This window comes from Colletotrichum godetiae, assembly GCF_030913485.1.
Source record: "Colletotrichum godetiae strain CBS 193.32 chromosome Unknown BDP55scaffold_39, whole genome shotgun sequence".
NCBI classification, from domain to species: domain Eukaryota; kingdom Fungi; phylum Ascomycota; class Sordariomycetes; order Glomerellales; family Glomerellaceae; genus Colletotrichum; species Colletotrichum godetiae.
In genome coordinates, this window is record NW_026851287.1 from 120,434 (window position 1) to 144,119 (window position 23,686).

Consider the following 23,686-nt stretch of genomic DNA (forward strand, 5'->3'; position numbering starts at 1 on the left):
CGAACACAGCGTTTTTTCAAGTTTTCTCACCTCACCAGTCACCACGGTCAACAGTGGGTGAGAGTGACAGACAACGTCGCTGCCCCCCCTTTCCCTCGCGTTGCACCGTCGGCCCCTGCCTCCAATTGGGACCTTTTCGTCGCATGCAGGTACCTCGCCAAGCCCGCCCACCCATCTACGAATACACTCATAGTCAAATCTCACTCTCATCACTCACTCATTCTTGAAGAAGAAAGTGTGTATTGTAACTTACTCATCCGACACTGAGACGACGACACCGTTGACGAACGACGACCACATAATCTCACATACACACACTCCAACCCAGTTGAGGAAAACACTAAAAGAAGGGAACGGCCCTTTCGTCAACCCAGATTAAAAACAACTGTGCACTCCATCGCGCACACACACTCACCTTAGTTCTCTAAGGATAGAGACTGGAGACTGGAGTTGTTGCCAATAAGCCGGGGCCCCTCCAATCATCTCTCCTACTGGAGCCAGAAAGCTACCTAAACGGCGATCGTTCCGCAAGCCAGGGGCACCCCAAGCACCGCGCCCCCGTCCCGAACAGACAATTCGAATTTCTGCTACAAAGAAGCGCTTCAAGCCACACGCTTGACGCCCACGTTCCTGCGTCCAAGGCCCTGTGGAACTGTGGATTGTGGCCCATTCGCCTCGTCTCGCTTCATCCCCCCCCTTCATCCTCACGTCCACACTCAATCACTCATCCCCCAGTCCTTGCTGCTACCCTGGCACGTCTGTAAACCGGTCCTCCTTTGCTGCTGCTCAGTCGACCATTGACCCAGAAAAAACGAGCCTGAGACTTCTGTCGTCCAAGCCTGAGAGAGACTCTGTGTGAAAGTCGCACCTGGACCTGGATCTGGACTGAGCATTGGGCCTGGGTACGAAGTACCTACATCTTTCCAATCCTCCGTCTCGCCCACACCGTCACTTTCGACGCTACAACCACAACGCCAATTCATCTCATCCGCCGCCCCCCTTCTTCTCTTCGCCCTTTCTACCCGTACTCAACTTGCTTCTTTTTCTGCCACAATCAACAAAACATCAAATCAAAAGGCCATCCACATCTTCCTTCCTACCAAACCACCGCGCTGCGACGACGACGTTCATCCAACAAAGCAATATCGCAATAATTGCACCTCGCCCCTGAGCGTCTACCAACTTCGCATCATCGTCGCGCAAGGAAGAAGCCTTCGCGCTTCGCAGAAGCAACATGAGTGTCAGTGTTTCACCCCAACCCTCGCACTTCCGGTGTTTCGCCCGCCCGTCCTCGCCTTGTTCTACCCTCACTCTGCACGCTGCCCTGCCCTACCAACGTTGCATTACGTCCTGTCGTCCTCTTGTCAATCGCACGTTGCTGCTGCCCTTCCCTTCTCGAAGTCGAGAAAGTACACCCGTTCCCGATCCCGTTCCCGTTGCGTTGTTCACACTCTTCGCAAAGCCGCAACGCAAACTTTGACTTCCTGCGATCACCAACCTTCTTTGCACATCATCATACTTGCTTCAGCCTGGTTGCGTTGCATTTGCCCATTCTACTTGCTCTTCCTTGTTTACGATTGACGCCTTTTTCTGCCTTTCACCTTGCCTACCTCTTCTTACCTAATTGACCCGATCCTCCTTCCTGCCACCGATATCCGTCCAAGTAAACTAACATTATGGCGCAGTACGGGTATGTTTCTCTCTCCCATGGAGCCGACGGGACACACGACGACGAGTACGACCTCTCCGAACGCGGAATACTGACAGACGAGCATAGATACGGCGGTCGTCAAAACCCCTTTGACCAGCGGGACGATGGTCCCGGTGGAGGATACGGAGGAGGAGCTCCTGCCAGACCTCCTCAGCAGGGCTTCGGTTCGGGGCCTTCCCCCTACGGCGGCGGTGGAAATAGAGGATACAATCAGGGGCCAGCTATGGGTAGGGACCATTATGGTACGACCTGACCGCGACGGTCGTACGCGTTCTTTTGCTGACAATTGTCTGTTCGACCAGGCGCCAACGTCGAAATGGAATCCCTCGCCCAGAACGCTAGCGGCTTCGGCCAGTCATCGGATCCTAACGCCATCCTGAACGAGTGCCGATCCATCGACCAAGGAATTGACGAGATTGAGGCCAACCTGAACCAGCTGCGCATGCTGCAGGAGCGTACCCTGACCGATGCCGACACTTCAGCAAATTCATCGACGGTCCGCCAACTCGACGCTCTCTCTTCCGAGACGATGACCCTGTACCGCGGCCTTACCGATCGCGTGCGCCAAGTCAAATCCTCGCCCGACGGCCAGTCAGCCAGAAACTCGCCGCAGGTCGGTCGTATCGATCGACGCCTGAAGGGTGCGATTCAACAGTACCAGCAGGTCGAGTCGGCTTTCCGCAAGCGCACCCAGGACCAGATGGCCCGCCAGTACCGCATTGTCCGACCCGACGCCGACGAGCGCGAGGTCCGTGAGGCTGTTGAGGATGCTGGTGCCGGTGCCCAGATCTTCCAGCAGGCCGTGATGCAGAGCGGTCGCCAGGCCCAGGCCAACGCCGTTCTCAACGCTGTGCAGGATCGCCAAGCCGCCCTCCTGAAGATTGAGCAACAGCTGAATGAGCTCGCACAGTTGTTCCAGGATATGGATACGTTGATTGTGCAGCAAGAGGCCGCCGTCACGCAGATCGAGCAGAAGGGCGAGGAGGTCGTCGAGAACCTGGACAAGGGCAACCAAGAAATTGGAACTGCAATCACCACCGCCAAGGCGACCAAGAGGAAGAAGTGGTGGTGCCTGGGTATCTGCGGTAAGTTCGCACTTGCTGTTGAGTGGCCGGAATATCTTGCTAATTGTCTGCAGTCCTCATCATCATTATTATCGCTGTCATCGTTGCCATCTACTTCGCCATTATCAAGCCAGGCCAGGCTCCGGCTCCTGCCGCCACCGCCAAAGCGAAGCGCAACATTGGCATGCTCGAGCTGCCCGACTTCTCGAACACGGTCCCTGTCGATACTGGCGCCGCGCACCCTCAGATTCTGAAGACAACGAGCCGTATCATGCGCCGCATCGTTCAGGAGGGAGCTACCTGGGAGCCGACCGCCACTGTGCAAGACTCCGCTGTAGTCGCCCGCTTCGGCGGCAAGGTCGACATGCCTGCTGTCCGCAACTAGACGGCTCATCGTATTCTTCCCGACTCTGTACAAAATACCCACCACACCGCCTCACAATACCCGAGGCTTCTCTCTCACCACCAGTATACCGTCCCTCCGACTTGACGTCTGGATCGATTTCTCACCACCATTACCAATTAAGAGCTTCTCGCCGCTTTTATAGACGGACGGATTATATGGAAGGTCAACTTCATATCTCTTTTTGCTGCTGGGTAGGGGAAACCAAAAACGAAAAGCGAGAGAAGAGTCCTGTGGAACCCAGGTCCCAGGTACATTCGAAAAGGACCACACAAGCTTATTTCGTAGGGTGTTTTTGTATACCCATAACCAGACTTTCTTTACTGTTCAACCAAAACTATACGTGCTTCCCCTTTTTTCTGTGTTGAGTCTTGGATTCGAAAGTTCTGTCTTTTTCCTTCGAGAGGAGGAAAAAACTTATCGAACAACTTGTGCGGGCGTTTCTAAACTCAGCTTTTGCCTGCGACTCTGATCGATGTATGCGCCACTTGTTATATTTTATTTGTTGCATCAGGGGCGTTGGCATAAGTGATTCGTAAATATAGTCAGTCACCTTTTTAACTTGACGCTTTTAATACCTGATTGGCTCTTGGCTTGGTGATGTCTACTTCGTATACGTGATATTCACGAGATATTAATGAGATTTTTCCAAGGAATTGATTGTTAGTGAGGCCACCTGCTAATGCGAGTTATGTCGAGCACGATTGCGAGGCCGTTCCTGAGCCATGGCACCCAGATGTGCGTAGCGTTCAAGTTGTGTTATTCTTACCAGGACTCGTTAGTATTCTCACTACTATTTGAACCCCCTATCGCAAATCTATGTTAATCGGTATAAAGCCGTTTATGGCCTGGATACTCAACTACCTCATGTAGTAGACCAGATAATATGTGGTGATTATATCTACGGATTTGAATATTAGAATTGAGAATGACGAACTGGATGGGCCGCTTTATTTAATTAGCTATAGAATTTTTTATCACAGCAGCCTTATCGCTTTTCAAGTTTCTATAAAGGATCAATAATAAGTAACGGCCAAGGCTAGAAGGTGAGATTATCTTCATCTTAGTTTCTCATACAAACCTGTACTTTCTCTAGGTATTGCTTCGATTTTATAGTCCTTTTTACAAATTACAATCTTTTCGTCAGGTAGACACTCGGCGGTATAAGTCCTCCCTTGGCCGTTCTGTTCAGAAGTTTTATTGGGCATATACTCATACCTTATTTTTTGGTGTGATTGGGTACTTGGTATCCTTTTTCCTGGCTCATGAATTTCTGGTTGCCACAACATTTGTCCATCTCTGTCCCGAAAGCGTAAAGTGAGTTCTTTGCCCATGAAACGGTGACTCATTGACGACTATGAAGTCATAACTCATTCCCACGCCTTTCGTCTTCCACAGAAAGCAAAGCCTTCTTGAAACCTTCCAGTGCTGGAGAGGGTTCTGAGGGCAATTTATGTACAATGCTGTTGATACAGACCACACTCACAACATTCAACATGCCAGTCTCCTTCCACTTTGTATTGAAGTTACAACTTACACACGCCCCATTCCTAAGAAAAAATGACCTCATTGATCACTTAATTACAGAACAAAAGGTAAAGCTCCAAAATATTAGCACCGCCAACCATTCGTTCAACACTGCTCGGCAAAGCTGTTAAATTCGTCGCCCTCGAATAGAGTTAAGAGGGAGTAGAGGTCGGCGGCCCGGTGGGATAGTGTTAGTATTCCTATCACAGGGATGGTTCGAACCGTGGGTGACGAAGAGGTTAAAATCTATATATATTTAACTTCTATATAAGGTATAAAAAGGAGGTTCTAACTAGAGGTTAGGTAGACCGTAGATCTCGTAAGTATGGTTTATAAGTAGCCCCTACATAGGCCCCTTACTTTAAGGTCGAATTAGATTTTTAATCCGATATTAACTATTTCTCTTTTTTATTACTTAATTACGGCGGTTAAAAGTGTAATTTAATCTTAGGCTCCTTTACTAAGGCTGCCCTCTTTTCCTTTTTTTTCTACTCTTTATAGGTTACTTATTTTTTTATTTATATCGTTACCTTTTTTTTATTAATAAAGTATTTGAGCCCCTTATTAGGCGTTGCCTTTATGAAAGTATTTATTAAATTATCGTCTTTATTGATCTAATAGATCTTGAGGATCTTGCGGTACTTATATAATTACTGGAGGGCTATAATATCTATTATTAGCCTCTTTTCCTTTGTGGTGCTTAATTTAATAAAGTACTTATATAGCAAGTACGAATCGGTATAGATGATTATCGGTATTGTAGGGATATTAAGTTAATTGATAATCCTCTTTAGCGTTATTAAGATTGTATATATGATATTGATGCCGTTAACTATACCGTAAACCTCTGAGGCGAGTATACTTTATATAACCTTTTTACTCTTTGTTAATGAATAGTAGATAATATTATTATAGATTATGAAGTTCTCCTTTCTTATTACTTTGTTAGTAAGGATTATTATATATTTTAATTATGATATAAGGTCGTTATTATTTATGAATGAGCCGTTGACGAATATATAGAGCTTTGCCTCTTTTAGGTTAATGGGTTGGTATATGAGCCCTTTATTAAGGTTTATTTATTATTATTATAGCTATTAATTAAGGGCGTTAAAGTTGCGTTCTGTTGGTAAAGTGGCCTGCGCTGCCTTTATATAGTCGAAAGTAGCCTCTGGCTGATAGATGCTTATAATATAAGCTCCTTATACGAGCTCTGTTTTATACTGTTTTTAGTAGTCGGTTATTTTTAGGTTGATAAGGGTGATCTTTTTGCTTTACCCCTTTTATCGAAAGATGATATTCTTGCCCTTAATTGTAAGGATCCTGTTGTTAAATGTAAGTGGTATGTCCTTTATAAGGATCTCTTTTGGCTTGGTAGTAAACTTTACCTTTTCTAGCTCCTTGTCCTTTTTTTTTATAAAGGCCGTATTAGAAAGCCTTAATATATTGTCGGTCTATATTTTAATGATTTTAAATGGATTGTTTATATATGCGGAAATTAAGAAATAAGGATCGTATGTTGATATAATTATTAAGAGTTTATTGATATAGAAATCGTGGTATATTATTTATTAGTAAGTGCCTAACTTTATGAGGCCGTAGAGTGGCTTTAGCACTTTAATAATCGTATTGTTTAGGTATTTATTTGCTATCTTTTTTAATAGGTAAGCTAATATCTTCCTTATAAGCTTTATTGCCGATTAGGTATATGCTTAGGTGATATTACAATTTTAGATCCGGTATCCTTTTTACCGTAATAATATTATTAATATTATTATTAATCGTTAGTTATAGTGCTGAATTATCGGTAATTACGTAAGTAGTACCGCCTTTTTGATATTGCCGTAGCCTTATATTATATATTTTAATTTTTTATATGGCTAATTTATCCTTTTTTTTTAATTTTACGGACTATTTGTAATTTAAAGATGTGGAGGTTTGTATATTTTTTTAGGTTGTAGGTAATGAATTTATAGACCTTTCGATCGTATAGTGTGTCGGCTTTAATGAGGTCGGAGCTTTTATATGGTCGTCCTATAATTATAATTATCTTTTATTTTTTTAGCTTAACTGTTATTATAAAGTCTATTTTTTCCTTAGCCGTGTAAAAAATAGTAGTAGCTTTAGTATTAAATATGAATTATTATTGAGGTACTTTTTGGGGTCTTTTTTAGTATTTTATTTATGGTGGGGGTACTAGTTCTTCTTCTGCCTTATTGTTTAAGGGTATTATAACGATAATCTTGTTAAGGATGGTTTCCTATCCTTTATCGCTTGGTTATCCTTTATCGCTTTATTAAGGTAGTTCCCCTAGCTCTTTTTTTTTTTATGGGTTAGAAATTACTCTGTTGGGGTCGATGTAGTATGGTTGTACCGTAGTGATTGATACCTCTAGTGGTTGGTCTTGATCTTTTGTAACGATATAAGATCGTTTATTAATTAAGATTAACTTATATGGGCCTGTCTATTGTTTTGTGGTTTCCCTTTATACCTATACCTTTAAATTTAAGGGTATATTGAGGTTAAGGTTTACGTTAGGCCTATTATATATAGTAATGGCTTTATTAACTTATTTTTTAATATTTACTTTATGGAGAGTCTTTATTATTTTCTTGATTATTTATACCCTCTAGGTTATATTTAGTGATGGCGGTAAGGCCGTCGTTATTCGTAGGTATACTTTAAATATAAGTAGCGTTAGAACGAGCCTTTTAGGTCTTATGGTATTATTATAGTATTTGAGTATTATTTAGAGGTACTTTTTGTTTGTTAAACTAGGGCTCTTTTCCTAGATAATTTTAAAAGCTTTTTTTAATTACTAGTATAATCTTTTTACCTTATTAATATTATAGTACGTTTTGATAAGGACGACTTTTAGTTAGATGCCGTACGAAGTAGTATTCTTCCTAAATTCCGCCGATTTAAAGCTAGTACCGGTATCGGTTTTAATACCGTCTAATAGACCTTAGTATATATCGATTTAATAACGCTTTAGCGTTACCTATACGGTCTTGGTTTATATATCTTAAAGGAATTAGCCTTTTTAGAATAATGTAGCTTTATTGATTATATAGAGTACTAGTTAACTATTTAAATAGAAGATATTAATGACGATTTCTTAATTAAAGTTGAGGTCGTTGTGTAATTTAAACTTGAATCTGTGTGGGCTCTAGGTGTTTATTTGGCACTAGTAGTATACCATCGTTAATTATTCTAGAGCCCTTATTTTTATATCGTTCCTTAAATATTTAAGGAGATTATATAATTTCGTCGCTAACGGATAGTTAAATTGTCGATATAGTCGCTTGAGTTTATTTTTTATTAAGTAATTAATAGACTTAACGTCTAGTTTAAGCTTTATAAATGCGTGCCCTTATTGTCGATCGACGAGCTTAGAGTGCTTTCTATTAGATATTTTATTTTTTATGTTGTTAAATATAATGCTTAATTTATCTATATCGTTTAGGTATAGGAGGAATAGTGTATTAATAGGTAGAATATGGAAAATCATCGTTCCGAATCGTATATTTATATTTATAGTACCTAAAGTATTTATTTCTTCCTTTAGGCCGAAATTAATCCTTGTAATACCTGCGTTTATAGTATTAAGGGTTATTAGTAAGATCTTTTAAAGTGCGTGGAATTATCCTTTGCCCCCCGTCGACTATTATAATACCCCGGTATTTAGAATAATCCTGTAGAAGGTTTCCGAGTTATATTTTTTGCTAGTATAGAATACTTGTACTGGATTATTATAGAACCCTTTTAGTAGGTATAAATTGCGTATTTATAAGCCTATTGTTCTCTTTTCCTTTTTAGGCCCTTTGACCTTAGTGTAAACTATGGCTATGGTATTAGTATTTGTGTCCCCTGTGCTATTAAGCGTTGTTGTTGGTTAAGGGACCTTCTCTTATTAATTATAGAGAAAAGCCTACTTATTTAGGGCTTATATTGTTCTCTATTTGTTTAGTATTATATATTTTTTTAAAGTTAATAGGGCGAAGAAAGAATAGGTAATATCGTTAACTTTGTTAAAATTGAGGTCTTAAGTATACGGGGTAAGATCTTTTTTGCTTTTAAACGACTTAATTATATTTATTAGATAGTCCTTATAGATTATTAAGAATTGGTTAAATTGATTATGGCCCGTTTTACTTTATGTGCTTTTTGCTTTTCTATATTAGTTGTATAACTTGGCGTATTTTTTATTAGAGTAGTTACTTAATTAATAACCCTCTTTTTTATATATAAAGTATTTCCCTTTCTGTAGTACTCGGTTAGTATTAGACTAGCGCCCCCTTAAGGAGTCTATTCCTTCCCCCTAGTAGTTGCTATACTTTACCTTTCTTCTTTTACTATTATACGTGCGGTCTATTTAATGTTATTAGTAAGGGCCTTTATAAGATTGGAGGTAAGTTTAATTTAGTATCCTAGTTTTAATATTAAAGCTAGACCTTAGCCTCGAGCATAGCGTCTTATAATCTTTAGGCGGTTAATATAGAGTTATTTTTACTTTTAGTACCTTTTATACCGCCGTATATAGATAACTAACTTTTTACTTATTAGTCCCTTTATTTAGCTACGTCCTTATTAATTTATCGATCTTATTAATAAGCTCCTTAAGGATCTTAATTCTTGACTTTCCTTCTATTGTTCTGGCTATAGAGCTAAATAATAATATCCTTAGCTCCGAGAAGAGCTCGAGGCTCCTATCTTGGGTCTTAAATCGATTTTGGATTATATTAACGATATTAAGAAAGTCGGTTTGATTAATATTATGTACTGTTTAATAATAATATTCGGTAGTTTTCTTTATTAATATGATATTAATTATTAAATGATATTGGTGTTTTTAGATGTTGACTTTTTTATAGTAGTTATAGAATATCGTAAGGGTTTCTTATAGGACCTTATATTTCCCCCCTAAATATAATTTCTTTTTTAAAAAGATCTTTTTTAGGTTAATGAACTGTCTTATACTAGCTACTGCTAGATCGTTCTTTTTACGTACTTTTTGTGCGGTAGTATAATTAGGTAGTGTTTATATTATTAACCTTATATTTTATTAAGTGCTTAGGATTAATCTTTAGATTAGTATTATCGTTAGGGTCGTTATTATAATAGGCGGAATCGTTATTTAATATACCTCCGGTGTGATCCCCTTTGTCTATATTAGATTAGGCGCCGTAATGTTACTGTTAGTAATCTTTAGTAGAAAGTCCGGTTAGTTCATTTGTTTATTGAATTTTTTATATTTTAATATTGCTTTATCGATTTAATTCTGGTCCTATGGCGTAAAGTCCTTTATGGCTATTGTCGTTGCGAGTATTTTATAGGCCTTTTATTTTACCCCTTGGGCTAGTAGAATGCCTTAGTAGTAGAAGAATCTATTTACCTCTTTAATGATACCGGGATTAATACTGGTAAACTATTTATTTTTTTAGTTGCCTAGGTCGTTTACGATTCTATAGAATAGGGGTTATTTTTTGAGCCCCTTGCGGGCGTATATCTTTATAATAAAGATTAATGCTATATTAATTTATTTGTTATTAGGGTGGTTTAAGTCTCGATATAATTATTTCCCTTAGTATTCTGGATTAATTTTAACTTAATCTTTTAGAATGGGAGTCCTTTTGCGTATTCTATATGCTAACTTGCCCCTTATCGTTCTTTAGTTTATATTTTTATTTATAAGGGCCGGCGTGTTTAATTTTAATAGGGATATATTAGATCCGTTTATTAATTATAGTAGTAGTATATTATTGTTACTTGCTATATTTATTAGGGTTTAGGAGCTTTTTACGGCCTTTAACCTCTTTACGGTAAGCCTTGTTATTATTTATTTTTAGTTTTTTAAATTGGCCGTTATATTTCTTATTAACGGTTTTTTTTTTCTATAGCGTACTTTATTATATAAGAGAGGTCTTCCGGTAGCCCTTTTTTTATATTCTTTTTTTAAACGTTTTTTTAGCTTTTTCCCGTATTAATTAAGATAATAAGCTTTTTTTTTACCTTTATAGTTTAGTGAGGATATATAGTTTAAAGAATTAGGTACCTTATACCCCTTTATAGAGTGAGCGTTATGATGCTTTTAAATCCCTTTTTTCTTTATCTTAACTCCGCCTAGCTTTTATTCCTTTGGAATAACCGAGGGGTAGTAGATATAAATAAAAAGGAGAAGCTTAACTTTAAAATCTTGAAGTCGGTCTTAATAATAGTAATATCGCTATCGATCCTAGTAGCTTCTTTAGATTTGATTAAGAAATACGCCTAGAATTACCGGCGGGGTCTGGTTCTTACCTAAATACCTTATTACTTTAAAAGTTTATTTTTATAGTCCTAAGGTACCTTTTTATATCCTCTAATTAGGCCTATTTTATCGTATAGTTAAGATCTATAATAGATTTACTAATTTAGCAAATCTAATAATTTTGCTTATTTTCTTTTATTAGTATACGGGCCGCTTATAGATTGTTAAGTAGGACAAATTACGTAAGGGCGACGTAGGTAGTTTAGTCGCCTTTTCGTAATTCCTTTAATTACGGTTTATTTTTAATATAATAAATATCGATCTTTTATAGGTAGTTAAGGGCTACGATTCCTCTACTTCGTTCCGTTATAGAGATTTATATCTTGTTACCTACTTTCCGTCGGGTAGGTAGCATGATTCTCTTATTGCGTTCTATTTAAGGAGGTCGTTTCTTTTGCTTGTAAAATACTTTATTGATCTGCGATAATAGGATTTAACTATTAATTAGTATTAGTATTCCTATTATAAGGATGGTTCGAACCGTAGGTAATGAAGAGGTTAAAATCTATATATATTTAACTTCTGCGTAAGGTATAAAAAGGAGGTTCTAACCGGAGGTTAGGTAGACCGTAGATCTTGTAAGTATGGTCTGTAAGTGGCCCCTGCGCGGGCCCCTTGCCTCGAGGTCGAATTGGACTTCCAATCCGACAGATAGTTTAAAAATTCCTCTCGCTGACTGGTCAACAGTCAAACTTGCCATTTTTTTGGCTGGCCCGTGCTGAATTAACTTTAAGGGTAACGGTAGCTAGCGCAAGACATAGCCAGCATGTCGTGTATTGTTCCTCTAAGGTAATATCACAGATTACATTGCAGAGTTAGTATTCGTAATTTGTATTCTGTTAAGTAAGGCCTTCATTCCCTGCCACTTTTAATACCGCGCGGCTAATAACATGTTGCACTTAGGGTGTCTACTGGCCAAAGTAATTTTGAGTTTAAAGTGTAGGTATGGTCTGGTTCTTGTACCCATTGAACAAGTCAGATGCCCGATACTTAATGGCGGTTCTTATGTTGTGTCGTACAACCCGCGGACCAAGGGACCTTCAGAGATGCTTCTATTGTCTATGTCCTAGATTCAGTATCTCTAAAGCGCCTTTCCATATGTACAGTCCTCGTTTGGACAGTGGTGGGGAAGGCCATGTTCCCTGAAAAGATATGCGTGATATCTCCATAGTAGTCGTTGACTACGCAGTACGATTCAATCCTTAGACATTGGCCCTTTCCTTGGGTCCACAATTACGCTCTCTTTGCCGTTGCGTCACGCGCGCGCGGTTGCTTCGCCACGACTTGTAAGTTCTAAACCTCTCAGGCCCTCCCAGAGACTCGGAGACGAAGAAGACTGCACTGTAATTCGTGAGATGGCGAGCATTGAGGCAACCCAGCAGCAAGACCCGTGATTTTGGAAGCCACATTTAATCAATTTAACTGTACCGACTTCCCTTCTTAGATGTGCCAAGACCAGACCGCGAGGTTCATGGCTGAGACTCTCCCCACGTTACGAGGGTTGGGTAATAGGGAAAACGATGTACGCTCACGCTCACACTGGAGGCATATTGTCTCTGAGATTGCTTGGATTTCAAAGCAAAGTAATCAATCTTGGGAAGATTGCAGTCTGCTTACAAACTCGACAACTTGCCAAGAGTTGAAGCCATCGTGACCTGAAGGCCTGCATATTGCAAAAAAGGCATACAAGTTATAAGCTCTTTGATTTCCGTGTTTCAAGAGTTCATTTACCCAGATCAAACATCTTCACCATCAGCCTTCAGTTCATCTCATCATCAAAGCTCCTTCTCTTCGTCCCCTCAAACTCAACTACTCAACCCCCAAAGCCCCCCGCCCAACATGCTCTTCACAAAGCTCTCCGCCCTCGCAGCCCTCCAGCTCCTCTCCCTCCCTACAACGAACGCCCAAGCAAACACCAACGCCTCCGCCCCAGGTTCGGAGACCACCGTCCCATCCTACACCTGCAACCCAGGCTACCCCGTCTCCCCGGCCGAGCAATCCATCATCTTTACAAACTTCCTCCGCAAGTTCTACCTCGAAAAGGACGTCTACCGCGCGGGGAGGGAACACATCCTCCTCGACGCGATCAATCACAACCCCAACGTCAACGGCGACCGCGACGCGAGCTTGGCCTGGGTCGCGCCGCTTATTGCCGAGTGGAACGTGACGATTACCAACACTGGGTTTGCGGATAACGTCGGGTGGAGCCATGTCAAGGTGGAGGGCCCGGGGATGGGGCGGTACACTGTTGCTGTTGATATTTGGCGGTTCGAGGGGAGTTGTATTGCTGAGCACTGGGATGCTTTGCAGGTTGCGCCGCCTGCGAATAGGACGAACCCGCTTGAGTTGATCTGAAGTGGCCATACGGTACCGAAAGGCTATGGCGAGATGGAAAGCAAATAGCTTGTCACTTCATAGTCATGGTTCAGCTCTCAGCCACTCGATGAGTAGACAACATGCTACTCATAGATAGATTATCCGCAGTCCTGTGTATATATAGTGGTTTCACCATTGTGGTGATTATTCAGGTTCACAGAGTGCGAATACCGGGTTAAATCAATGTTCTTTTCCTGCCAAATTGCTTTCCTTCTCTAACATGTGCAACTCAAGCTTCAGATATTGTGTGTAATCAAGTCATCCCGGACATTTCTATCACAGATATCGTAAAAACGACTAAAGAGCACTTGCCTCCGTCCAGGGCATGATTTACTGCGATGACTACAAAGGTTCATATCTTGGGATTGTTTCCAAGCCCATGGAAAAGGCCACGCAGCTAATGGTGTATTATTCACAGGCAGCTACTAGGATGGCCTGCAGGTTACAGCCCACTATTGGCTTCTCTTACGCTTGTACTACATCCATGATCTTCTGAACCCTTGTCACTTGAGGTCTCAGAAATCCTCCATAAGACCTGAGCAGTAGAGAGGTAGAAGGCGGCTTGCGAATTGAGCCAACTAAGCCTGTAGGAATTGAAAACATCTTGATAATAACCTAGCTCTGCAATTTATCCAACTAAGCAAGCTCTTGGTGTTCTAGCTAACAGCCTCCCTCGACAAGATGACAGTAGCCAGCTAATTCTGATGATTTCCACCATTTCAACATCTTCAAGCTGGCCATTGACGCAATTGAATTGACCTGCCAAAATTAGGAATCGATTTAGCATCTCGCGATGGATTATGTACATAATACCGGCCTTCTTTGCTGTCCCATTCCGGATCGTCAACGTCATATCCGAAGACCTCGTACTTCCCTCGGGCGCAAACCATTGTACAGCACTGCAGGGCCGGTGGGATACCTCCAATCAAGTGCCGCCCCAAAGTCACACTGGGCAATCTTATATGCGGAACTCTATTCTACCGAAGAAGTCTTTCTGGACGTCCGGGGAAGCCGGTGAAGATGAAAAGCACTTGAAAGCTTCCAAATTCTCGCCAATGTCGCACAAACTGTGAACACATGTGAGCGATCAACGTTCTTACAAGTCAACACCGTCTTCACAAAATCACACACAGCATTTGATTCTTAGTCATGCTAAATAACTCTTACTCGATGCAACAGTTCACCAGGGCCCTATTAGGCGGCCTTTTATCATTCTCCCCTCTCGCAGTAGAAGGCTACTCATGCTCCTCGCCCGCCGAAGCATGCGTGATCCTCGCCTCCACGCTGCCGCCTGAAGTATTCGCGGCCCCAAACACGACAGACTACCAGTCGATTCGGGACAGCTACTGGAGTCAAACGGCTGGAGGCCTAAGCCCAGCCTGCATCGCACGACCCAGAACCACCGAGGAGGTGGCCTCCATAGTAAAAGTGCTCTCGACCTGCGGCAACGACGTCAAACTCGCCATCAAGAGCGGCGGCCACGGCTCTTCTCCAGGATGGTCTAGCACCGACGGTGGCGTCCTCCTCGCAATGGATGCCATCAACGAGGTCCAAAACCTGCCGGACAAGAGCTACGCGCTCGTCGGCTCCGGCGCCCGCTGGGTCGACGTGTACAAGGCCCTCGAGCCCCAGGGCGTGACCGTCATCGGGGGCCGCTTCGCCTCCATTGGCGTCGGCGGTTTGCTCCTCGGCGGAGGCATGAGTTACTTCAGCGGACTCCACGGCATGGCGTGCGATAATGTCCTCAACTACGAGGTCGTGCTCGCCGATGGCACGGTCGTCAACGCCAACCTGGCCTCGGAGCCGGACCTCTTTCGCGCTCTCAAGGGCGGTGGGAACCAGTTTGGCATCGTGACGCGGTTCAGTCTCAAGACGTATCCGCTCGCCAACCAGGTCTGGGCCGGCATCCTGACTTTTTCACTCGACAAGGCCAAGGAAGTCTTTGCTGCCACGCAAACGTTTAGTGCTAAATATGACCCCCAGTCGCACATCTATCTCAGCATGGGAGGCGGTGCGAACCCGCAACTGGACTTCCTTAACGTATACGTGTTCTACAATGCGTCTTCGCCGCCCGCGGGTGATGCGAGCCCCTTTGCCGGCTTCTACGCGGCCAAACCCACGGCAGACAGCACCACCACGCAGAACTTTTCCGCCCTCATCACCTCCAACAACAACGGCAACTTACCCCTCAAGCGCTGGCTCATCGGCGGCCACACGTTCCCCAACCTTGAAGGACAACAGGGCGCGGACCTCTACTTTCAACAATGGCAAGCCTTCCGCGACAAAGCCAACGCCACAGCAGCAGGCGACCAAGCCCGCATCTTCTCCATGGCTTTGGTCCCCGTACCCGCAGCCGTCACTCGCGCCGGCGACCGCATAGCCAGCGTCAAGAACGTCATGGGTCTCGAAGCGGACGCCGGGGACGCCGCTTGGATTGATTACACGCTTGCCTGGGCGGAGGCCAAGGACGACGAGAGAATGTTCGGGTTTGTTGAAAGTATAAGCGCGGACGGAGACCGCTTGGCGACGTCGTTTGCGCCGGGGGCGAGGAGTTCGAATGCTGTACAAGGGGACGGGGCGGTGTCTGTGGAGAAGGCGGCATTTTATAGGACGAATCCGCGGTATATGAATTATGCGCTTTTGAGTCAGCCTGTGCAGGCGAGTTATGGGGAGGAGAATAGGCGGTTTTTGCGGGAGGTGCAGAGGCGGTATGATCCTGCTGGGTTGTGGAGGAGAGATGGCGGGTTTCTATGGGAGTAGTATTGGAGCTTTTTTCAGGATTGAGCAGTCTTGGCCAATGGAGGAAGTTACCGGCAATACTGAAAACGTATGTAGAAAGTTGAGCAGACTGGGATCTATCAACTCGATGACTGTTGAGACAATTAGAGATCTTGAGGTGAGTAGCGCGGAAAGAGAAGCTTCTTTGTTGAGATATTAGAAGGAGGAAGAAAGACCGAACGTGTAGATCCCGTGAATAGTTCATCCTACTTTGACTTTATTCTGAACTCTCCTTCACTGCCAGTCACGCTCTCTCGTTAGAGCGCTCATAACGCATACGAAGACCGCGAATCGCAATGCGTTCCTGCAGCAAGGTCTGTGTACGGTGGCGCTTAACCTTGGGTGCCGATAGCATAGCTGGCCAAGGATGGTGTTCCTGAAGACATACCTAGTAATGCGGAGAGAGCAATCTGCCAGATCTGCTAGAGTCACAACGCTGTCGGGATGAGACGTTTGGAACGCTAACAACCTCGTTGTATTTATAGCTGCTAGGTTCCTACCTGAGGCTTTGATATATGGCTACTGTCAAGAGTGCTGAAACTGATAGTGACAACTTAGTGCTGCTAGAAGTCTTGGCAATGGTAGTTGAAGAATGGAGCCAGGCGATGATCCGGCATTACTTTGTGCTACTGCTGCTGACGGCGGTGGTGCTATTTGTTTGCCTCAGTTTGATGATCAAGCATGTACCTACAACCATGGGCACTCACTCGCAGAAACATCTTCGTTAGCACAGGCAACCAACAAACATATAACATGTCACAAAAGTCTGGTAAGATTTCCGAAAAAATATGCCTCACAGTACAGAGGGGCATCATATGTTCGCTTTTCCGGAGACTGCTTCGATAACTTCCAACAAGATAGACGTGCCTACTTTCTGCGTATGAGATGCTTCAAACACGCCTTCGCCTTCTACAGCTGAGAATCATTTTCAAATACAAACTGTATTGATTGATTGCGCATGACTTGTTCAGAAGGCAGAAGGGAAAGAGGAAAGGATGTCGAGGAACAACGGTCCCCCTAGAAAGTCCATTGCAGTTCCAATTGGACGAGAACATAGCTCAGTTTTAATTACACATCTTGTATTCGGATAGCCTGTCAACGATCTATGCCAAGCTATAGATTGCTAAGGCCACTTCAGTCTCGAAAAGAGATCATCTCTACTGCCATTCTTGAGGTAGTTGGATGAGGAAAGAATCTGTACTCCGGGTTCCCATCATGATTCGTGATTCGTGAATCGTACAAAGGTCCAGCTACTCAATCGCCGCCGCCGTGGTCTGAGCCGACAATAGGCAAATCCTCTGTCAATCTCTATAGCCGATCAGTATTCATAACACAGACCCGCGTACTGTGGGTCCTTACCTTCTAACCATGGTGTTACAAGTCTTGAGTCCTCTGTGGACCATGTCAAAGGCCCAATTATGCAGCTGGTAAATAGCCAAATTCGATCAAAAGACGCAAAAATAGCGAACTCATTCCTCGGCCGGCTCGGTCTCGGCATCAGAAGGCTTCGTCTCACGAGCCTTCTCAGCGCGATCCTCGCCAGCCTTAACAACCCGCCGGAGGACGCTCATCTTGCGCTCGAAATCCTCGAGCAGCGGTCCGTACTCCTCGCCGCCAGACCTCGCGACGGCACTATTAGAGCTGGGTAAGCTCTCAGCACGATCTTTTTCCTTGTCAATTATCGTCGTGGCGCCCTCGCTTTCAACACCGTCAATCTTGAGCACCAGTCCGCCCTCCTTCTCGCCCTCCTGTCGAGATATGCTGGCGTCGGTCACAGCAAAGTCCGCGCTGAGACTGGCAACAGAAGACACCTTCCACTGGCCGTCTTCGCCTGGGACCACATCGAGGAGGACAGCTCGGTTCGGGTTCGGGTTCGGGTTCTTCCCGGGCCCGGGTTTGGAGGTCGAGGCCGAAGGGGTCGAGATTTGGTTCGAGGAGTGATGCGCTGCGAGCGCGGTTGTGAGGGTATCCGGGTCATCGTCTAGGAAGATGTACTTGACGGTCGGGTGATGGGTGGTGTTCGCCGACGAGTTGGAGACGAGGGTGAAGAAACCGGCGGGGTCGAGTTTGGGAAGAAGGGCTTCGTCAACGGTATCATTCTCAGCTGCGGCATCTGCTTCTAACGTGGGAATGATGGCCGTTGTTGTATCGGTGCCAAGTTGGTTGTCGGGAGGCGAGCCGGCAAGGGTGGGTTTCTGGCCTTGTGACGAAGACGACGACAAAGGCGCCTGGGCGGGCTGTTCGGCCTCGGGGCGCGGGGACGTCGGGACGTCGGCCATTATCAGGCGGTAGAGTTCCTCCGAGGTCGCGTGATCCTTTCGAGAGGGGATGGATTCCCAGGGCGGTTGGGGATGGCGAGGCGAGCGGGGAGTCGAGGTGTTGGTGTTGACGATGTCCCTCGCGTCGCGCTGACTGGCATCTTTTCCTGGGGTAAGATGGGAGCTGCGGTCGGAGGTGGTCTCGAGGATGAGCTGCAGGGTGGCACGGGAGCTAGCTGGATAGCTGTTGGACGCCATGGTGGAGCGGTTCCAGGCTGCTGGGGACATCTTATCGCTATCACCACGTGACGGTGGGGTGCCTGATCTGGCATGTGATTGCGAACCTCCAACTTCGGACATCAGTTCAACAGGCATAGAAACAGGACCAGGAAACCGCATATTCTTCAACAACGATTCTCTGCTTCATGAAAATTATACATTTCAATCTGCTCCCCGATACTTCATGGTCTTCTGACTTCTTTGCATGCGCAGTCATGAAAAAGCCATGCTTTTCTTCCGTCAGGCCTCAGGTCAATGGAATGAGACGTGATTGCTGAAAGAGTCTTTGCTCGTCACTACCACTAATAATGTGCTTTTGATCTGGAATCAATAGAAGTTTGACTCCTTTCTGTCAGTGTCATTATATCCTGTATGCTTGGAGGTTAAGGCCAGCAGGACAGGGAAGTCTTTTCGCCAGTCCAAGAGAGCCTTCACAAGGGCCTTGGGTATCTCTAAACCAGTTCGCCAAACGCCAACCATGTCAAATCATTTCCATGAGAAACCCCTAGCTCTCATTTGCCTCATTCTTTGGATCAGTGAACTCGAATTCTGGGGTGTGTTAGTTGACTCAAAGAGAACTCAAAGACAAACGTCAAACAAATGGGATGAAACTTACTTTGACGGCACATGGGGCATTGGCCCTTTGCTGAATCCTGCTTGATCCACTCCAGGATGCAATGCTTTGAGCTGTGTTAGCAATGACATCGTAGCAAGCAAAGACAACCACTTACCATATGGAAGTTGTGGCCACACTTGCCAGACACTAGTTGTTATTAGTCACGCAACGGCGATGTGGGAGGCGGAGAAGAACATACGGATGCTGCAGTCATCGCCAGGGTATTTGCAGGTTGGACATGTGCCGTCAAAGTGGACTTGGCAGATACCGCAGACATCATCTTCGGGGATATCCCACCGCCATGTCGCGACGGTATTCCACCGGGTAATCTTGACCTTCATTGGAGATGTTGTTTTGGTAAGATTGGATATCTGGGGGATATGATTCGTTTGTCGTCAGTGTCTTCAGAGAGATACTGTTGTGAAAGAGTTGGTGTGCTTGAATGAGACCCTCTGTTTCTTTGCATGAAGTGGTAATCTTGTTGTCGTGATTTTAGCCCTGGGGCTTTTGTTTGTTGGAGTTGGGAAGGCGGGACCACCGCGGTCTGGCAACTGCCCATGTGAGGTGGGTTCTGTAAAACTGCGGGTCTGCAAGGCCCTGCAGCCAGTCAATCATGTCAAAAAAAGATGGCGACATGGCCCAAGCTCCCCGCATTCGCGCCAACCGTTCCCACCTACGGAGTACGTACAGCCAGTCGGTCACCGCACCTTGTCATTTTTTGCTTCGTTTTCCCAGGCGGTTTGTCGCGATGCCCCACTTAAACGGAGTCACTGGTGACCGGCCGGACCCCGACCTCCTCTGTCTCCTCCCGCTTATCACTGACTGGGAACCAGTGGACGCCCCCCGAATTCCAGCGACTCTGATAATCGCTCCGAGGTATCTGTACCCCATTCCCATCCCATCCAATCCTTGCGGCCTGACTACATTGCTCTTTCTCCAAAAATTCCCGTCCGACACCACCACCATAACCACACCGGTACCACCACCAGTGACCACCGACCGCGGCGTCCAGAACAAATAACCATCAGCCAAAGGGAAAAACGGTTGTGAGGCAAGCCTCATTCAGAGCTTTCCCCTCTTCCACCTTACCTTACCTCCAACCCCGCACTGAAAACCACCACATGCAATGCCTCTGCGGCTCAAGCATCTGTGGTGATTTTCCTCTTTCCCTCTAACCCTTCCTAAAGGTAAAGGGCCCAGCGTTCCGGGCTCCCGCCCTTTGCCGTTGTCACCGACCGATATCGACCGACACCGCTCCTCCCAAGCCGGCAATTCCTCCCAACCTGATCTGACATCATTCACCCAAACCAGAACCAGTTGATTCACACAGACATAGTCAACATGGTTACCGTCGCTATTTTCCGACCCGCGCGCGGCGCCAAGTTGTCGCAATTCACTGCGCGCTCTTTCCAAGCCACCACCGCCTTCGCCGCCCGCCGCTCCTTCTCCTCCTACCTCGTCACCCCCAAGGAGCTCGACGAGGCCCTCAAGAAGAACCCTCCCTCCAAGATCAGCCCCGAGCCGCGCACCGTCCCTCTTTGCGCCTCCTGGTTCCTTCCCAACGATGGCCGCACCGGCATTGAGGTCTACCGTCAACAGCGAATTCCCAAGGCCCGTTTCTTCGACCTCGACAAGGTCATTGACCGCCGTAGCGAGTACCCCCACATGCTACCTTCCGCCAAGGACTTTGCAGCAGCCATGAGCGAGCTGGGCATCCGCAAGGAGGACACTGTTGTCGTCTACGACACCAAGGAGTTGGGTATCTTCAGCGCCCCGCGCGTCGGCTGGACCCTCAAGATTTTTGGCCACCCCAAAGTCCACGTCCTGAACAACTTCAAGCTCTGGGTCGAGCAAGGCCTTCCTACCGAGTCTGGCGAGCTTTATAATGTCGAGTGCTGTACCTACCCCATCCCCAAGCTGGATGAGGGCAAGGTCGCCGAGTTCGAGGAAGTGCGCGAGATTGCGCTGGACCACAACAAGGAGGGCGCGGAGGGCGTACAGATCCTTGATGCGCGATCCCCCGGCCGTTTTGCAGGCACCGACCCGGAGCCGAGACCTGGCCTGTCGTCCGGCCACATGCCCGGCTCCATCAACATCCCGATGACAGCCGTCTTGGATCCCGAGACCAAGACGTTCTACCCCGCGGAGAAGCTCAAGCAGATCTTCCAGGAGAAGGGTGTCAACCCTGAGAAACCCATCGTGTCGAGCTGCGGAACCGGCGTGACTGCCTGTGTTATTGAGACCGCTCTCGAGGAGGCTGGATTGGGCTCTCCTGAGACGCGCAGAGTCTACGATGGAAGCTGGACGTAAGTTTGATTTTTCCCCGCCAAATCTCAATCGTTTCGTAAGCTAACATGTTTCACAGTGAATGGGCACAGCGGGTCAAGCCTTCTGACTCACTCATCAGGAAGAGCGAGTAAGAGATGGAGCGAGACAGTGCAGCGTCGAGTTGCTTCAAGTTGCGATACCCTCACTACCCCACTTCTGGTTTTCTCTGGTTTTCATGTACGATATCCGGCACATCACAGCTTTGGAGTTTGCATTGCGCATGGGGGAGGTCCGTCAGGCTTTTGGTCGTTTGGAAGGGACGTAGTTCGGGTGGCTGGTGTACATAGCAGGCCACGGTAATGGATCACGATTATGGACAACATGCGTTTGGATGCCGTGCAGTGCGCATATAAGTGAGGAGTACGGTTGAGTGGCGTACTTCTTGATAATTTGTGTTCGTCTACAATTGATGAGGCTGCCTTTTTCTGCCGTGCTTAAAGGTCAAGAACACCATTCGAGATGGAATTGCGAGATCGCGCAAATGCAGGGACGCAAGACACACTGTGCTAAGGACCGGTGGGACTCGGTGAGACTCGGTGAGCAATACACCAAGGTGGGAACCCCCACTCTTCACCTCGAATTCCTGCCTCGAAGCTCAGGCCACCCTCTTAGGGCTCGCCAAACCCGTCCAATGAGCCCGCCTTGAGCACAATCGCAAAATATTCAGCCGGCCCTGACAGCCACCACAGACCCCCGCAAAAAAAAGTTGTACCCGAATCTCGAAATAACTTCCTCCCCCTTCGAAACACCACGCAACCGGACTAACCGCAGCAGCAGTCATCTCTCACTCGCGCGCTCAACACCCTTACCCGACGACACAAAAATGGCTGACCGTGGTGCAAGCGCCCCCGCCCGTGGAGGTGGTGGTTTCGGAGCTCGTGGCGGCGACCGTGGTCGTGGACGTGGCCGTGGTCGCGGACGTCGCGGCGGCAAGAGCGAGGAGAAGGAGTGGCAGCCCGTCACCAAGCTCGGTCGTCTCGTGAAGGCCGGCAAGATCAGCTCCATGGAGGAGATCTACCTTCACTCCCTGCCCATCAAGGAGTACCAGATTGTCGACTTCTTCCTGCCCAAGCTCAAGGATGAGGTCATGAAGGTGCGCATACACACAACACTCCAATTCGACCGGGAACCGAAATCGATTTTCGCAGACGACGACGCAACAATCGCCCAATGCAGATGAGATTTGGGTTCTTCGGAGTCTATGGGATATCAAATTGGTTTTGGAGAGGAAGGGAAATGCTAATTCGTCGTTTTTCTTTCCCCAATTGCAGATCAAGCCCGTCCAGAAGCAGACCCGTGCCGGTCAGCGCACGCGTTTCAAGGCCATCGTCCTCATCGGTGACTCTGAGGGCCACGTCGGTCTCGGAATCAAGACCTCCAAGGAAGTCGCTACCGCTATCCGCGCTGCCATCATCATCGCCAAGCTTAGCGTCATCCCCGTCCGTCGCGGATACTGGGGAACCAACCTCGGTGCCCCCCACTCCCTGCCCACCAAGGAGTCTGGAAAGTGCGGTTCCGTCACCGTCCGTGTATGTACACCCCGAATTACAATTTGCGCATCATGAAAGTATGGGAAACTGACTAGATGGAATCCAACAGCTCATTCCCGCCCCCCGCGGTACCGGCCTTGTTGCCTCTCCCGCCGTCAAGCGTCTTCTCCAGCTCGCTGGTGTCGAGGACGCCTACACTTCCTCCGCCGGTTCCACCAAGACCCTCGAGAACACCCTCAAGGCCACCTTCACCGCCGTCTCCAACACCTACGGCTTCCTTACCCCCAACCTGTGGAAGGAGACCAAGCTCATCAGATCGCCTCTCGAGGAGTACGCGGACACCCTGCGTGAGGGCAAGAAGTACTAGAGGATGTGCGAATGATGGGGAGAACGTCGGCGGCGAGGAGATGAGAAGAACAAGTGTCGGCTTCGGGATTTCTTCATGGAGTTGCGTGTGTTACACTGCATCGTTGGTTGGCCAGGGCATGACATTAAGGCTAAGGGCAAACTAGCTCCGGATCTGAAAATAAAGATCAAACATTGAAT

The 23,686-nt window shown here is 46.3% G+C and overlaps 7 protein-coding genes across 7 annotated transcripts; 5 read left to right on the forward strand and 2 right to left on the reverse strand.

Moving 5' to 3' along the window:
- Window positions 1-1,676: 1,676 nt before the first annotated feature.
- Window positions 1,677-3,160, forward strand: BDP55DRAFT_558602 (SNARE domain-containing protein; the record flags this gene model as incomplete). The annotated part of the gene is made up of 3 exons (XM_060569819.1): window positions 1,677-1,953; window positions 2,014-2,796; window positions 2,850-3,160. 3 exons carry the CDS (start codon window positions 1,677-1,679, stop codon window positions 3,158-3,160), a joined length of 1,371 nt encoding a protein of 456 aa, XP_060426281.1.
- A 9,694-nt stretch (window positions 3,161-12,854) lies between these two features.
- Window positions 12,855-13,370, forward strand: BDP55DRAFT_731518 (uncharacterized protein; the record flags this gene model as incomplete). Its single annotated transcript, XM_060579823.1, has 1 exon — window positions 12,855-13,370. The coding sequence occupies one exon, from the start codon at window positions 12,855-12,857 to the stop codon at window positions 13,368-13,370; it is 516 nt and encodes a 171-aa protein (XP_060426282.1).
- A 1,170-nt stretch (window positions 13,371-14,540) lies between these two features.
- Window positions 14,541-16,151, forward strand: BDP55DRAFT_750685 (uncharacterized protein; the record flags this gene model as incomplete). The annotated part of the gene is made up of 1 exon (XM_060580623.1): window positions 14,541-16,151. One exon carries the CDS (start codon window positions 14,541-14,543, stop codon window positions 16,149-16,151), a length of 1,611 nt encoding a protein of 536 aa, XP_060426283.1.
- Window positions 16,152-17,638: 1,487 nt separating this feature from the next.
- BDP55DRAFT_558685 (uncharacterized protein) lies at window positions 17,639-18,685 on the reverse strand (the record flags this gene model as incomplete). The annotated part of the gene is made up of 1 exon (XM_060569827.1): window positions 17,639-18,685. The coding sequence occupies one exon, from the start codon at window positions 18,683-18,685 to the stop codon at window positions 17,639-17,641; it is 1,047 nt and encodes a 348-aa protein (XP_060426284.1).
- Window positions 18,686-19,018: 333 nt separating this feature from the next.
- On the reverse strand, window positions 19,019-19,895 carry BDP55DRAFT_253090 (anaphase-promoting complex subunit 11). The gene is made up of 4 exons (XM_060566291.1): window positions 19,522-19,895; window positions 19,438-19,469; window positions 19,323-19,386; window positions 19,019-19,255 (listed from the first exon to the last, which is right to left on the reverse strand). The coding sequence occupies exons 1-4, from the start codon at window positions 19,661-19,663 to the stop codon at window positions 19,212-19,214; spliced, it is 282 nt and encodes a 93-aa protein (XP_060426285.1). The 5' UTR covers window positions 19,664-19,895; the 3' UTR covers window positions 19,019-19,211.
- Window positions 19,896-20,663: 768 nt separating this feature from the next.
- BDP55DRAFT_558628 (rhodanese-like domain-containing protein) lies at window positions 20,664-21,742 on the forward strand (the record flags this gene model as incomplete). Its single annotated transcript, XM_060569822.1, has 2 exons — window positions 20,664-21,628; window positions 21,688-21,742. 2 exons carry the CDS (start codon window positions 20,664-20,666, stop codon window positions 21,740-21,742), a joined length of 1,020 nt encoding a protein of 339 aa, XP_060426286.1.
- A 731-nt stretch (window positions 21,743-22,473) lies between these two features.
- On the forward strand, window positions 22,474-23,507 carry BDP55DRAFT_731523 (ribosomal protein S5, N-terminal domain-containing protein; the record flags this gene model as incomplete). Its single annotated transcript, XM_060579824.1, has 3 exons — window positions 22,474-22,743; window positions 22,799-23,179; window positions 23,250-23,507. 3 exons carry the CDS (start codon window positions 22,474-22,476, stop codon window positions 23,505-23,507), a joined length of 909 nt encoding a protein of 302 aa, XP_060426287.1.
- Between the last annotated feature and the right edge of the window lie 179 nt (window positions 23,508-23,686).